This window comes from Pseudopipra pipra, chromosome 4 (genome assembly GCF_036250125.1).
Source record: "Pseudopipra pipra isolate bDixPip1 chromosome 4, bDixPip1.hap1, whole genome shotgun sequence".
Taxonomy (NCBI): Eukaryota; Metazoa; Chordata; class Aves; order Passeriformes; family Pipridae; genus Pseudopipra; species Pseudopipra pipra.
Window position 1 is genome coordinate 59,833,336 of NC_087552.1, and position 14,319 is coordinate 59,847,654.

General features: G+C 34.7%; 1 protein-coding gene and 1 long non-coding RNA gene across 10 annotated transcripts in view; both read left to right on the forward strand.

Moving 5' to 3' along the window:
• The window catches only part of LCORL (ligand dependent nuclear receptor corepressor like), an 83,263-nt gene that overhangs the window by 53,249 nt on the left and 15,695 nt on the right, over window positions 1-14,319 (forward strand). For 5 of the 9 annotated variants that reach the window (XM_064653133.1, XM_064653134.1, XM_064653135.1 and 2 more), the window contains exon 7: window positions 8,377-13,259. The exons of 1 other annotated variant lie outside the window; for it this stretch is intronic. In XM_064653133.1, coding sequence (XP_064509203.1) covers window positions 8,377-13,259 — 4,883 coding nt within the window. Of the gene's footprint in view, window positions 1-586; window positions 4,865-8,376; window positions 13,260-14,319 lie in introns of those variants that run through there. 3 more of the 9 variants (XM_064653140.1, XM_064653139.1, XM_064653142.1) reach the window with 3 other exon arrangements.
• On the forward strand, window positions 13,266-14,295 carry LOC135413439 (uncharacterized). The gene is made up of 2 exons (XR_010430233.1): window positions 13,266-13,979; window positions 14,048-14,295. It is a non-coding gene; the product is annotated as an uncharacterized LOC135413439 (long non-coding RNA).

Sequence of the window (14,319 nt, forward strand, 5' to 3'; positions counted from 1 at the left end):
AGTGACTAGAAGTTTTTTAAACTGTGTCTTATTTTGCGAAAATGGACTTGATTGTTAACAACAGCACTTTTATCTTACTGTTGTAGAAAGCCTAGTTTTGTGTAAGTCTGGGATGTTTGTGTGTAGTTATGTACTTATTGCTGCAAATTTTCTATGAGGGGGTTGACTCTTTTATTACTTGTTTAGCGGTAACGTCACGTTTCTACTAACAAAAACTCCTTCAGGATTTGGGTATTTAATGGAACGTTAATTGTATAACTAAAATTATAACAGTGTTGCTCTGCAAGCATGTGAACAAGGGAATATAACAAGCACATGAGACTATTATCAAATACTGAGCTAGGATATAAAGTTCTTGGAAGGGCTGCTGTAGAAGCCACCGTATGATTTTTGACGCACTGTCCTACCAGAACTGTAAGTTTGCTAGGATAATCATTTAACTACCACATCTCAAAGACTAAAAAGTATCAGAAGCAGTGATGTTACCGAAGCAAGGAGTATAATAAAGGAGTGGACCCTTCCCTTCCATAGCTGTGTGAGAGTCTCTCATACATCAGTTTACCATCGTTTCATTCCATCCATCCAGGAGACTACACAGAAACAGAGAGGACTATGTGGAAAGAAGTGCTGAGTTTGCAGATGGTTTGCTCTCAAAAGCTTTGAAAGACATTCAGTCTGGAGCACTGGACATAAATAAAGCAGGCATACTTTATGGCATACCTCAAAAAACTTTACTTCTCCACTTAGAAGCCTTACCAGCAGGAAAGCCTGCACCTTTTAAAAATAAAACTCGAGATTTCAATGATAGTTATTCATTTAAAGACAGTAAAGAAACTTGTGCAGTCCTACAAAAAGTAGCCTTGTGGGCAAGAGCTCAAGCAGAGCGCACAGAAAAAAGTAAACTCAGTCTACTTGAAACCTCAGAATTAAAATTCCCAACAGCTTCCAGTTACCTCCACCAGTTAACTCTACAGAGAATGGTCACTCAATTTAAAGAAAAAAGTGAAAATCTACAATATGAAACTTCAAGTCCTACTGTACAATTAAAAATTCCTCAGCTAAGAATAAGTTCTGTGTCCAAACCACAGTCTGATACTGCTGGTCTTCTGGATGTTATGTACCACGTTTCTAAAACCTCCTCAGTCTTAGAAGGATCAGCTCTTCAAAAATTGAAAAATATCCTCCCTAAACAGAACAAAATTGAATGTTCTGGACCTGTAACTCACTCAAGTGTTGACTCCTACTTTCTGCATGGGGACCTCTCTCCTTTGTGTCTTAATGCTAAGAATGGGACAGTAGATGGAACCTCAGAAAATACAGAAGATAGTTTGGATCGTAAAGATAATAAGCAACCAAGAAAAAAACGTGGCCGCTATCGGCAGTATGATCACGAAATAATGGAAGAAGCAATTGCAATGGTAATGAGTGGGAAAATGAGTGTTTCCAAAGCACAAGGAATTTATGGGGTACCTCACAGCACTTTAGAATATAAAGTAAAAGAAAGATCTGGAACATTGAAGACTCCACCGAAGAAGAAACTCCGATTACCAGATACTGGCTTATTTAATATGACAGATTCAGGGACTGGCAGCTGCAAAAATAGTAGCAAGCCTGTGTAGAATAATTGTTAGCGAATTGTTGTGTGTGTGTGTATGTATGTCTGTATACACACACTACGTGAGAAATACATATGCTCACTCTGACAGAAGACGTGAAACTATACAGTTCAAAAACCACATACATGCCTTTTGAAAAATAGTTTTATTCAGGGTTTTCACTGTGGACAGAATTATAGAGTTGCTCACTTAATTCTGATAGTGTGTATTTAATATAATCCTTGTATAAATAGGTGAAAAGATTCAGGTTTTATTTAGTAGTCAATAGCATAAAGATGTTTTGGGAAAAGAAGTATTTGTCATGTGAAGCATAATTTTTAATTGGTGGAGAACCACTTTACCCATTCAATTATCCATCTTATTATGGAAATACACAACCAAGGGTTAGCAGACTTTATAGTTCACAGAATACTTGCAATAAATTGTAAGTAACTCAGATTATACAAAGCAGTGGATTTAAAAAAAAAAAAAGACTAGTTCCTTACAAGGAAGTGGATTTGTGAAGTATTAGTAGGATATAGTACATTCTGTGAAAAAAAAAGTTTATCGTTACTTAAATATCCAATACAAGTAAGAAAAACATTTCATTACTAAAAATGTGTGTTTAGCAGGCATAAACTGCATTTTTTTATCATTTTAAGAAAATTTTGTTGTTTGTTTAGAAAGAAATTGGTGTTTACAAAGTGTACACTTATGAAATCTGAGAAATTACTGTAGTTATAGAATTATTAAATATGAAATAAGATGGAATACTAAGAGCATAAAATAATTTAAACTTTAACATAATTTTCCTTTTTAGTTTGACAATTAAGGTAACTTGTAAGGTTTAAAAAGAAAGTTGGAATGCAACTTAGAGCATGTTCATAATGTGCACAGAATGAGCTTAAGAATGGTTTGGGTTTGTTTGGTTTTTTGTTTAAACGTGCTGGTTAGTTGATGTTATGACTACTTAAAATTTATTTAAGGATTGTGTCACACTCCTATTGAAAAACCTCACTGTAACTGTAATGTATTTGCTGCTGTGACATTTCAAAACATTTTCAGTTTATCAAAATGAATACCAAGTTACATTATCATTTTGCTAATAACCAAATTTGCAGTTCAGGGTCTTGATAGAAATACAAATATTAAACAGTGAAGCTGTTTTGAACTTTCAATAATATAAAGTCTTTATAAATTTGGTAGTTAGAAGTTAGTTCATTTTAAATACGTAACTTTTAATAGAATTTAAGGGAGACCAATTACCTTCATATTGCAGTTTTTACATAAATTTCAAAGTATTTACATTGGACTTTTTATCACACTTAATTTTTTTTATGTAATATCAAAAACATGTCTACATACGAATGGGGGCTTGCTTCATACATTCACTACTGAACATCAATGCCCTTTTCCTCTCAACATGTATTTTTTTCTGTATGCATCTAATTTGGCATAGAAAAAGACTTTTCTCCAACTTTTATACGTGTCGTACACATGCACATATTTTTTTCCCCACTTAAATTTGCATGTGTATGGGTTAATTATATACGTGAATTGGTACATTGGATACATATGGGCCACATCAGGTAATTTTATTTATAGATAAACTTGCCATTAAATTCAGTGGAGAGCATACTGCAATACTAATGGTAAAATCTAGCCCATATCTATTAACACTACTAAAAAATAACACCTTCCATTTTAAAACAGAATAATCCTTTGAAACTGCACAACCAATATCTCAGTTCTTTGGTCTCTCAGATCTACACTGAATCTCCTTCAGTCATTAAGGTTTACTTGCATATTACAGAATGAATCTCTCAGGCACATGGTGTGATTCTTGGGGTGTCCTGTGCAGGGCCAGGAGTTGGACTTGATGATCCTGATGGGTCCCTTCCAACTCAGCAGATTCTATGATTCTAAGATTTTAAGCAGAAGTGTACCTGATAAAGAGTTTGCAGAAGAGCAGGTGTCAGGGTCATCTTTCATTTTAAAAGAATTAAGCCATATTTTGTGAGGACCAGAAGGAATAATTTGTGAATATATCCCCACTGAAAAATGCAGTTGAAAAAACGTAAATGTTTCAACATCTGTCTTTATACAGTTTTACTTGCAAAAATCTGGGGCTTCAATACATTGCCTACTATTTGTACCATACTGATGTTTTCTACTCCTCAGACAATGTTAGAAATTTGAGTCAGAACTTTATATTGAAGGCAAGTAACAGTACTCTTTTTATATCATTTAAAAGATGACCTGACCAAAAATTTAACAGGATTCATAAAATCAGGGATCATTTTACTATTGACTTAACAGTACTCAGTAGTTTTGTATGTAATATTATAATTAATTTTCAACATTTTAGTACTTGTATTTATTTTTTGGTCAGAAATAGTAATTAAAATATTTTTTGATAGTTTATAGATGATACTCAACCTGTAAGTGTTTAAAGGAACAGAATTATTTGTTTCTAATTATTAGGCTAACCTTTAATTACACAACTAAGGAAAGGCAGGGAAATGTGTAAATTCTCCTTCCCCAACCCCTATGTATTTCATTAATTGTCATTTAAATTATACATTTTGAACTGTTTTATAAATTCAGTTACCAGTCACTACTTAGTAATTGACAATTTCTGAAAATTCCTGTTTCAGCAGACTTTTAAATGAAGGCGAAAGCAAGCCCTACATGCTTTCTACTTATTTGAATGTTTCTCAAGTATTTTATATTAAAAAACAGTGCCTCTGTTTTTAGAACTACTGCTCAGTAAAGCTGTTTAAACCATTTCTGGTAGCTAATGACAATTTTATATTAAATTGTATATTAACTTTAGTGAGACTGATTTTTTTAGTTGTTTACAGTACAAATACTTGTATTTGTTTTTTAATTGCAGTATTTCCATTGTCGCAGTAATTTAGTAAAACTCTGTGGCTGCCTTGATTTTTGACAGATTTTTGTTAACAACTGATTTTTAGGCAATTAGTTATATTTATGCATAAATCAATTGCACTATAATTCATGAATTATTTATTACAATATTTTCTAATGAATTCCATGTATTTGTCTTGTGTTGTAAATGTACTGTAATTCTGTTTCTTCTTTGTGTTGTTATATTCCTAAATCTGATTGTATGAATTTAATTGTTTAGTTAACGTGTTTCTACGTTGTAATTTGTAGTAAAGCACTTCAATGCTTTTGCACATAAATTTACAACACTGATGTGTGATTGATTTGCTCATTCAGTAAAAAAAAGAAAGAAACAAAAACCTGTACACTGACTTATTTGACTTATTCCTGAGGCACAAGTTTATTAGCAGTGGCATAAGATCAAGAACTGTACAAATTAAGCACATAATTACTAATTTACTATGAGAATTTCATCAGAAATAGTAGCTTTAAGGAAAGATGCTTTCTTTTCTGATTGATTCATTGTTCATTAAGGAGAAGAAATTCAGAGAACTAATTTTCTAACAGTTACCCCCTTTAGTTTGCAGCTAAAAATTATACATTATGAATAAGATATAGCTTTTTTGAGGTATTTATTTACTTAGTAAAGTCAGAAAACAAACATTTCTGTAAGACAGATTTATATTTCTATAATAGTTTATGCCGTTCATTTGAGTACTTGAAAGTATGTTTTCTGTTCTGGTTTTGTTCCTGTTCCCAGTCTGTAAAGAACTTGCTAGATTGATCTATCTTATCTCTGGCTCGAGATGACAGAAGACAGACCTCTAGGGAAGGACCTCTTTTGGGAGTCATCTGATAGAGCTCTTTGCTGATAGTTTTTGTGGAGCAGGCAAAGTTTTACTTCTTCTATACATAAAATAATACGTTGAAAGGCTGGTAATGAACCTTATCATGTCACCGCCTTTGTGCCAGTTTTGGACTCCAGCCAGTCCCCGCTCCGTGTCACTAACTGCCCCTGTCCTCCAGAAAGGAAATAGTGTCATTCCATGTTAACCCTTGTCTGCAGTGATGCCTTGCACAAAGGTACAGGGGGAGCAGTGCGTATTGGTCCTCTCACCTCAACCCCTCCATTTCCTTCCCACTCTCTCCAGCCATCTTTCTGTCTGTGATTTGGAGGTGTAAGACAGTTCTGTGAAGGAAGCGTGCAGTTGTGAAAGTGATAGCTCTTCCCTATATGAAATTATTGTTTAAGCCTTTTATCCTGAGGATAGTCTAAACTACTGTATGACAACACAAATTTAAAGCGCTGTAGGAAGGAATTACAGGAGACTGAAGTATAATTCCATACTTTTATTGAAAAGCTACTAATAATGAGTTTGTTTAAATATATTGATATCTCTTCAGAAAGACACTTCAAGGAAAATGTATTGCTTTAATGCTTGAACTTGTTTGTGTAGTAAGCTCTGCTCCCAGATGGTGATTGAGTAAGGGCTTGATATGTTTCCACAAACTTGGAAGATCATGTGGAGTGTGGTACTATTGCAATAGAACAGGTGAAGTTAAGTTGTCTGTCAGCTTTAGAAACTAACTCACGCTAAGGGAAAGTAGATCATAGACGTCACACAGGGGTAGATAACCAGGAAAGATTTTGTTTTAGAGAAATGTCCAGTATGTCTGTGATAACCAGGATATTCCTTTATACATACAACAAGTTAATCTTCACATAGCAAATGCAAAACAGTTTTGAGACGTGTGGAAATTTTGGTTACTGACTTTGAGAAGGTTGTAGGGCTCCAGAAGTTTCTTTCACCACTGAACAGACTTTAAGTAGCAGTTATGGATACAGGTTCTCTACAATTAAAGCTCTCCAGTGAAACTATAGACCTACCTTGCAAGTCTAGACAGACAGAAAGGTACCTGTTTAAAGATTCATTTTTAAAAAGACTGTATGGTAGCTGTCTTTAGCAAATTAGTACTTAAAAAATTTAATATTGAAGATGAAGACCTGGTGCCATGTTAATTTTTCTAGCAGGCCTTTCAAAACATTGTTTAATTAAACTCATGGTGGTGGGGAGGGCAATCCTTTTTATCCTTTATTGTATTACTAGAATAAGCTTTGTTTTCACAAGTGTTGATACATTTCAGCACCTTGTGACTCCTGAATTAGTTAAGAGTAAGTCAGACTCTTCTCAGAGTGGTGGTATTTCAAAAACAGTTAAATCCTGACAATGACATTCCCTTGAATAATACTGTTTCTACTTTAGATTGCAGGTGCAAAGAGGATTTTAAGACTTAAGGATTTCAGTTTAAACATAATCGCAATTTCAACTAATACCAGCACAATTATCTTGCACTTTTATGAGTTAGTATCACCTAGATGCTTGATTTTGAATATATACCATTTCATACAGAATATTACAGGAGAAGGAAAAAACACAAAGAATTATTATGTAGTGTTGGCTGGTTTTAAGCTCTAAACTTTAAAATCTGTGTAGGACAATAAAAATACAAATTTGTATGTCATAATTTCTATTAAGATACTTGAAGCTAAAAGTTATTATTGATGTAATAATTCTGGGTATGTGTTAATTAATGAATAGGTAACTTTATATAAATACAGCACATCAAATTTTAAATATGTTTGTTCATTGATCAATATAGTTGTAAACCAAATCAAAACGAATTTTTTTCAAAGTATAGGCTTAAATGCGAAAAAAATTACAGGGGATAATAGGGAAAAAAGTTAGTGTCATGTTCAGAGTTTGGTGATATGTTTAAATAATATATACTTTTCTAAAACAGAATTCTTCTAACATTTTCTGCTCATGCAATTGATTTCAATAAAACATTTGAACTAGGTGTTAACTATCTGTTGATAGTTGCTATCCAGCATAAGGATTTTGTATTTAATTGAAGAAATACTTGTATTAATTTCTACCATGGAAAATTTTCAGCTTTTCAATATAAATGATTGATTAGGTAAGTAGTGACATTAGTTTTAATAATTTATAAGAAATTGATTAAATAGTTAAGATAGTATTTTATAAGTTATTTTATTTTTAGTTAATATCTTTGAGAACAACTGCTCAAAAGTCCTGTCTAGATATAGGCCTACCCTGTATTTGAGATTTAAAGGATATTAACCTTTATCACAGAAGTTACTTATTCTCTGTTTTTGTTTAACGAAGGAATCTGTGTGTGTGTGTGTGTGTGTGTGCACACGTGTGCGTGTGTGTATTATATTACAATTAAGAGCCTGTGATGCACCACTGCAAACTTTTACCTTCAAAGAGCAATAACAGTAGCAAGTGGCTGTTTTTCCCATTTTCTGTTAGCTCGCTAGGTATTCTTTAAAAATAAATAGAGAAATAAAAATGTCCTTAGAAATATCTTCAAGTGTATCCTGAAAAGCACTCAATACACTTGGATATTTAAATATTTGAGAGTGGGATTTGGGAGAGATGGATCCATTCTTTCTTCTGCCACAACCTTGACCTTAGTCATTTACCTTCTCTGTGCCTCAGTTAGTGAAATGGGAGTAATATGAAGCTCACCAGGTTCTTGATAAGGTTTTCCTTCATTAATGGCTAAAATCGTTTGAAATATCAGAAAGTTAACATTATTGTAATTATATATATAGTTCTTTTTGCCCCTAATTTCTTCCTGATTATTTTTCTTAATGGCAGTGCTGTCACTGATAAGGTACACATCATTGCTAGTGACACTTGCAAGTGTGATTGAATAGTGCAAATAGAGCAGAACTGTTTTGTAAACTTCAGGTTTTTAGGTTTGAGTTTAACCATTATAAAAACCATTAGATGTGGTGTTTTACTGTAATTTATATTTTGTTTTGATTTGTTTTCATTTTCAGTTCAAGCTCAACAGCTGATGCAAATTCAGAGGAAACAGCTAATTTGGAGAAAGGAAAATCAACATTAAACAAAGTTTTGGAGTCTTTTTGTTCATATCACTGGCAACAGACTCTGGCTATGTTAAAATTCTTAATACAAGATGAAAATGTTCCTATAGTTTGCAGTTGCAAGCAAACACATTTGGTCCACTCTGAAACTCCCAGTTCCCTTACTGAAGAGGATGTTCACGTTTCATTTTGCAGTTGCGATGGACATGTGCTGACGAAAAGGTGCTGTTTACAAAATCAAAGGCCAAACACTTGTTTACCACCTCTGTCTGTTTGTATTAAAGATTTCCATTCTTTGTCATGCCAAGCTGTAACGATTGGATGTATTAAGACAATGGTGAACAAAGCATGTAGTTCTCCTAAGTATTGTGCTGACCAATTGCAAAATTATAACAGGCATTCTGTGAAAGCAGCAGCATGTACATATTCAGCTAAGGACTGTGATCTCTTAAGCAGCATTAAAAATGCAAATAGATCTCGCAGCCCGTCACCACCTCCACTGTCACCTGTACACAGCAAAGAATTTGAATCACTGGAAGGGTCGGTTATGGATTTTCCAACTTTAGACAACAACAAACTTGAAATATCCATCAACCAGCCTCCAGCCCTCCTGCCAGCTGAAGGAAGCAAAGAAGAATTTGAATATGGAGGTAAAACATTCAAAGGAAAAGAGACCGAATGTTCAGATGGAATATGGATGTCAACAGACACCCAAAGCAGTGATGATTACATTAGTTCTGAGAAGTCTGAGCAGGGTGAACATTCCGCCATTTTTCAAGGTTTAATGGACCGCATTAATGAAAAGCTGAAATCAATAGACACTACAGATATAGCAACAAATCTCGTAAAACTTTCTAGCAGTGACAGGGCACCAGAAAATGATGTCAAATTGGGAGACTTCGTAACGTCTCTTTTGCATAATGCTAAGGCAAGTGATTACAGCTTTATGGAATTACTTCGCCAACACGATAAACAAATGGAAAATAAAATTATCCAGACAAGATTTCGCAAGCGTCAGGAAACTTTATTTGCAACATATAATTCTCCTGATTCACCAGTCATTCGCCGACAGTCTTTGCAAATCAAGAGAGAGCTTGCAAGCCTTGATGAAACTCTTGTAAGGAAAAAGTCAGTTTCTGAGAGAAATGCAAAGAAATCTACAAAAAAATTTGATAAAATACATCCAAATAAAAGACATAGTTTTACTGTGATAGAAGATGAGGCTTTGCAACATCTTGAAAGCAACCCATGTGTGAATTGCCAAACCAAACCAATGTGCTTTCCAGTACACCAAACAGAGTCTTTCAAACTACCTCTTACTAATTTTCAAACCAGCTCTGGCTTTTTAGTTCTTTCAGAAAACAGTGGTATTGCAGCCAGCCAGGCAAAACTCCTAAATACACAAGGAGATGATACACCCTTACAAGAGACTGGTCAGATTCCTCTAAAGGATGAGAGTAATGAAATCTTGGGCAGAACTAAACGTAACATTGTGCCTCCTGGATGGTACTCTGTGTATGTAACAAACAATATCATGTTTAGAAAGTCATCCAGTGCAAAAAAGTCCTTAGAAAGTTTGGAAAACATTAAAATAAATGAAGATGCTGAAAGATGCAGTGACATAAATATAAGCAAAATTGTGAGAGACACAAATCTGCAAGTTGTTGTGGAGCGTTTAGAAGATACATTAAACTTAGCCAGAAAGAGTAACAACTCATTATTGGATAGTTACAAAATAAGCCAAAAATTAAAAGATAATGCATACGAACAGGTTATGAACCCAGCTGCTAGAAGGGGTTTACCCTTCACTCTGAGTGAAATGGGATGCACGGGACAAAGCTTCCTTTCACATTCACATGTGCCAAGCAGCAGTAAAATCAGAGCAATTTGTGTCACAACAAACAAACAAGAAATGGTTATAGATCAAGAAATTAATGATGGCCTTTTGAGATCTCTGACCTTTAATTCATCCAGCTCAAATTCCAATAATGGGGACTTGGATGCAACACCTGAAGCTGGGGAGATCTCATCTCCCTTAAACTACTCTAGTCCTGTTAAGCTTATGTTTGTCTCAGAGGTCAATAGTCATGAAGGAGTCAAATACACTTTGACATCTGCAGCTGCATCTCCTAAAGGAAGCACAGATCTCTGTCTGTTTCAAGGGCACACCAACACTTCGTTAGACAAACAGGCCACAGAAGACCTTTCTCATGCAGTCTGTGTCAAGGACTGTGATTGCAGTGAAAATGATACCAAGGAGGAGTCAAGTTGTGTTTATGCAGAAGCAATTACAAGCTCTTGTCCAGTTGGTCAAACTAACATAAATGACTTGAAAAAAAATGATGAAGTTGTGGAGAAATCAAGCAGTAGCAGTGAATTGGTTTTAAAAAGAAAACCGGGTAGACCAAAGAAAATAGGTCCTCAAGTAGTTAAGCAGGTTAAGAGACCTATTGGACGGCCTCCAAAGCCAAAAATGGATATGAATGAAAGCACAAAAGCTAGACCTGAACTTAGCAGTGGTGGTAAAAGCATCAAGTCTGATGCAGCAGTATTGGAAGAAGCTAACAGCAACAAAAATATTACTGTGACAGTTGTTTTTGGAAGGTCAAGAAGAACAAAGAGACATGTTTCTGAAGGTAATCTAAATGTGATTAGTGTGCTGCCCACACAACATATTGATTCTAATTTTGCCAATGACCCCAGCAAAGTGAGGCACAATACAGAAACTGGAAATGCTTTGACTGAAATAGTAAAAGCCTTTCAGAATCCTGCTACTGAAAAGGAGGAGGTCTCTGGTTATGACTATGTCAGACCTATCAAGAGTAACCCAGCATCGCCACATCCTTGCAGCAATGTCATTCGGCAGATTAAGAAACCATTAACCACCGTTCGAAAACCTGGTAGGCCAGCAAAAGTAAAAATTTCTGGCATATCAGTGACTGTTAGTAGACTTTCACCTCAGGAAAGAAAAGTAAGCATTAGCAACGGTTTGCCTCCTTTACAACAGCAGAATGTGTTAGAAAAAAACATACCACAGGAGAGAAAAAATCAACTCTGCAATAATATGGGTCAAGTAAAGAACATGCAGAAAGATTCTAGAGAGGATGGATCACCCAATGTTACTGCAGCAATGTCAAGAAAACGTGAAATTCCATCAAGACATTCTGCTAGAGACAGAAAACCCTCACTGCATTTTTTACATTCATTAGCATCTTCTAGTGCATTTACTTGTAGAAGTGCCTTACTACATAAGTCTTATAAACTCCATTTGAAAAAAGCTAAAGAGCGAAAGGAAAAACATGCGCAATCAAATCAGAGCACAGCATCCAAAGATACCTCAGAGCTGAGAAATTCGGGAAATGCTAAAAAGGATCTTAAGGATGGTGAATTCGGACGCATTAATGAAGTGTCATCAGATCCCATATTTTCATCAAATCCCTCTCTCAGGTGGTGGCCTACTTCCACTTCGAGTGACACTTTGTTGGAAGAACTAAATAATAGATTTGAACAGATAACTAATACCTGGTTGCGCGTGGGGGGAAGTGAGTCTGATAAATGTGTATGTGAAAAAAGGGATCCCATTGAACAAGACTGTAATACTGAAATGTCAAACCCTTTAGACTCCTGCCTTGTAGAACTTGAAACATCACCTGTAAAAATGCTTTTCCAGAAAAAGTATAATATGAATGAACTCTGCACCTGGTTTATGCAAACTACAGAAACACAGTCTCTCTCTCTAGTGAGAAAGGCAAATGCTCGCAGTCCCTTAGAAGTAGTTAGTACTAGAGAGACAAAGACAGAAACTAAACAATCTGATCTTAGTACTTGCCCTTTCAGAAAGCACTTTAAAAAGTTTGCACTATCCTCCCCTTCAAAACCAGCAGGGAAATTGCAAATATTGCATAACATAGTGAGGTCTCCAGTCTTAAACATGAAAAGTAATTTCACATTAGCCAGATTAAAAAGGAATGAATTTAAAAAGTTGCAGCGTGATAGTTGGGGACAAACAAAAAAGCTCTATAATGCAGCTCCTGGAGGCTGGAAATCAAAAAAGAAAAATTTGCAGTTATTTTGCCAAAGCCAATTGTTTAAAAGTACAAGTGGGGAAACCAATGATGAAACACCCAAGCTCCAGGAAAAAAATATGCTAGAAATCCAGCCCGCTCAGACTTTGTTAGAGTCTCAGAAAAGCCTCTTGCCAACTGAAAATGAAGCCAGAGATGCATTTGTTCAACAGATGATGGGATCTTCTGACTTTAACCCACATCCTGGTATAGCAAGTATACTTAAGTCACATCCAGAGACGAATGGAACAATTTGTTGCCAGCAAAATGTTAGAAAAGAACAAAGCCAAGATAAACTGTTTCAAAATACTTGGAAAGCTAAAACTTTTAAAGACTGTAGGATATTTCTGAGAAAAATCAACCATATTGAGCAGCACAATTCATTTAAGCTAAATAATGTCATTTATTCTCCTGAAGCTGTTGAGAGTAAAAGCACTCAGGCTTATATGGAAGAAAAAAGACATCCTCTTTTAAGGTCCCATTCTACTAAGCAAAATGCATTAAAGAAACAAGAAAATGAAATGGAAACATCTAAAGGATCTAATTCCTCTAAGGTGACTGAAAGGCTGGATGACCAGTTTCACAGCAGAAAGTTAAATAGCAGTGTAAACCAGGACGATAATCCTGCTGGTAGTTCTGAAGTTCTTATCAGAATAAACAAAAGAAAAAGTCCACAATGGGAGACCACTGATACAAATTTAAGAAAAAGGCATAAGAGACAATCATGCAATAGTGGACAAATGGCACCTTATTACCCAAAGTACCAAGTAGGTAAGTTCCTGTTCCCCGCTTCATCTTGAAATTGAAATCTTAAGGAATTGGAGAAGTCAAACAACTAAGCACTTTAATTTTTTTTTTTATTGCATGTCATTCATTTGAATTTCAGATAAGCCATGAAATTAAACATTATATAACATCAGAATAATGCAGAAAGTGCAATTTTAAAACGTGCATAGTATTTTATACCACTCTTTCAGCTCCAATAAGCTAACTAGTATAGTTCAGACAGAAGGAAATCAAGCTCTGACATTCTGAAGTCAGTCAAAACTGGCTATTGCTTTCAAAAGGAGCAGAATTTCATTCCATTGTGTCGTTTCTCATATTGTGAGGAAGGGTAAATTCTGAAATGTAGCATAAATTCAGTGTTATTAGCATATAGCTGTTTTTTAAAAAATTGTCATTGAATGATTTCAATTGCAAATCTGTAATGGTTTTATAATTATACAGTAAAAGATAGTACTTTGTACTTTTGGGAATTATTCATTCAGAGATCCGTTTTAGTATCTATTCAATGCCAGATGAAATCTGCTGACTCTAAGGAGTTTGCACATTGAATCTTTACAGAACTATTTCAAATGCAAAATTATTCTTGACAAGTACAATATACAGTTACTATGCTGAATACCTTGGCTTGGACCCTTTTTAGGCTAGTGTGAAATAAAATCAATTTTTAAAGCTAGATATTTATAATACAACTGTGATCTCAGAAAGGCCATTATATTACTCAGAAAGAGGGTACTATTATTTCTTCTGTTGGGTGAAGAGATCTTAAACAGAAGTCTCAACTCATTTCAACAAAATAAGGTGTGAAATATTCACAAAATAAAACTTTTGCAATGTGATGTAAACGACTGCAGAAGTTTTCATTTGTAGAAACAATATTATATTAGCTAGTCTGATACACTGCTCAAAAAAACCCCCCTATTCAAAATATCAAAGTCACAAGTCCCCCTTTGTATTCTATATTGTAGAAAAGGATCTCTGATAATAAATGGAAAAGTTAATTTAAGTTGTAGTATAAACAGTATTATGGCTCTTGTATGCGTTATTT